Source organism: Lottia gigantea (assembly GCF_000327385.1).
Source record: "Lottia gigantea unplaced genomic scaffold LOTGIsca_2750, whole genome shotgun sequence".
NCBI lineage: Eukaryota > Metazoa > Mollusca > Gastropoda > Lottiidae > Lottia > Lottia gigantea.
The window spans coordinates 1-2,602 of NW_008708878.1; the positions used below are offsets into that span (position 1 = coordinate 1).

Genomic DNA, 2,602 nt, shown 5'->3' on the forward strand with positions numbered 1-2,602 from the left:
ATACAAACAATATTTAACTGACCAGAGCTTACTTCTTAACACCTTTCTTCTAATCTTGTTTATGTTAAGATAATAAAGGGATTCTACCTCTTAGCATTAAGTAAAATTCCATTCTCAAAATCTAAAGCATTTTTTGAATAATTACTTGTAGTTTAATGAATTATGGAAATGAAAATTGATCAAGACAACAAAAAAATGAAAATTTGCAATGATTTACATGATGCAAAGAGATGCCTTAAATGGCCATGATAGAACACTTCTTTACAATCTTTAATAAAACTAGATATGAAAAAAAAAAAGAAAATCCAAAAAAATTTGCCATGACTTACAACATCTGACCAGGGTCGTGAAGCTTGTGCCCAGTTGCCTCCTGGGATACCTCGTGATTGACATTCGTAAATATCTTCAATAAATTTCTTATGACCAGCGTCTTTTTCAAATAACATACTGAAATTATAAATACAGTAAATTGTAGTGTAGTTCCCAGTTTTTTTACCTATAAGAGTTTGTCAAACATTGAAACAGTGGGAAGGTATTATAGAAAGTGACATGAGACCATTCAAACTTATCTCAAAGTGCAGTCACAAAAACCAGACCAGATTTTCTCTAATGAGGAAATAAAAAAAATGACATATTTTCGCAAATAAAACAGAAAAGATAGCAGTTTCTCTTACCTCAATTCAGGACTGACATACCATTCACTGTCCCATCTCCACCCTGGTGGTGGTACAAAATTATCCTTTGGTAGAGAAACCTGGAATAAATAGAGTTTTATATCCTAGTCTACTGCTACTGATTGCCCTGGTGAAATGAAATGGGATTCTTCATCCTTCGTTTTTATTCCCAATTGGACAAATATTGGACGTTAGAAATTGAGTAAGAAAGTAAAAATGATTAAGATGAAGTGAGGTATTTTATTCAAAACGAGATAAAATAATTCTACATGGATTTGAATATTCAAACATTTAGCTGATGTGTTTAGGAAGTTACTTACCTTTCCTTGACTGTCAGAGAATTTAGGACGTGACATGGTTGGTCCTTTAGTCGTCCACGATCCCAATATACTGACCATATTCTCATACTGAAACAGACGGAAATTAAATATACATAGATAAACGATAATAGAACAAGCTATATTCACGTTACATTTTTTACACTAGACCAGTGATGTCCATCCTTTCTCAGCCATCACACCCCTGGAGCAATCACCTTGACATCATCTTAAAAATTTGTTTCATTCACATTTTCAGCATGTGAGGTGCCAAAATTCAAAACAAATTCTTCTCCTACATCAGTTGGCCACACCCGTGAAACCCTAGTCCCACACCCCCAGGGGCTGAAAACACCCCAGGTTGTACTAGAGAAATGCAGTCAGACAACCGTTTCAACAGCTGACTTTAAAATAGATTTTAATAATCAGATGACTGAAACACTAGAATCATATTAATTCTTGAAAAATAGCAACTCACAGTTTCAGCAAAAACAGCCAATTCCCCTTCTTTCTGCATCTTGTGCCATTCTGCTTCCTGATTCTGTAGACCTAACCACAGACGAACTTGTAACAATGTCGGTACCTCCCATTTCTTGTCTTTTTCTAGTTTCAAACCAGGGAACTGAAATAATAATTTGGTTTATAGAAAATGATGAATGAGTGAATACACAGTGTTGTTTGTAGAGCAGGGTCAGGTTAGGACATGGGAAAAAATTGCCTGTGAACTTCCCTTGATAATTCTGTGGTCACTAATCAGCCTCTATTTCATAATGCATAGAGAAACAACTGTCAATACAACTAATAGAATACCTCAACAATAATAGAAGATTATCATCATTCTTTATTTCTTGTATTAAATATACACACTGAACTAAATTTAAAGTTCCAACTTCATGGACGATGATTTCATGTAAGATGCCACCAGTTCAAAAATAGTCTTACCTTAAGTTGTACAGTCTGTAGTTTACCACACTGTCGACCAATTGTATTAGGATTATTAGAGAATATAACTTCGTTAGCTGGAATACGGAAATACGCTATTCTTTTATCACCACTAATCATCCATATTGATACATCAGGCATACTGTTCTGGGGCTGAAAACAAAATTCAAAATATTAATAATCTTAGACAGCAGGAATAATACATTTGTAAATCAGAAAATTTCTTAAGTGTTATCCATGTATCTTAATTATAAAAATATACCACACCATTATCAGGAATGTGAATTGGCACCACAATCCCAACAACAGAGTGGTCACCTTGTCATACGCAAGAGCTTGTTAAATACAAGACATGGAAAAAATGCCTAAAGTAACCCAAAAGTTTTCACAAAATGGTTGTATTTAATCTGTTCGTTTATAAATGTCCTCCTGCAAAGTAAGAGCTTCCAGATCTCTGGGGTCAAGTATCACTTTTGTTTCCGTAGATTCTGATTTTAATATAAACTGTTTTATTTACCTCCACAGCCAAATTTTTCAACATGGCCATAAAATTCTCGATTTCAGACATTGCTTCGTTAATATCTGTAGCGTTTTCTCGTAGTTTCGCGGCCTGCTCTCCGATTCCGTCCAGTTCACTTCTACGATATTGTGTCGTTAGTTTATCTAATT

The 2,602-nt window shown here is 34.4% G+C and overlaps 1 protein-coding gene across 1 annotated transcript; it reads right to left on the reverse strand.

Moving 5' to 3' along the window:
• Positions 1–329: 329 nt before the first annotated feature.
• LOTGIDRAFT_176714 (hypothetical protein) lies at positions 330–2,501 on the reverse strand (the record flags this gene model as incomplete). The annotated part of the gene is made up of 6 exons (XM_009056421.1): positions 330–447; positions 675–754; positions 995–1,081; positions 1,470–1,613; positions 1,934–2,086; positions 2,451–2,501. Coding segments are annotated over 6 exons (633 nt in total), but the record flags the coding sequence as incomplete, so codon positions are not given.
• Positions 2,502–2,602: the final 101 nt, after the last annotated feature.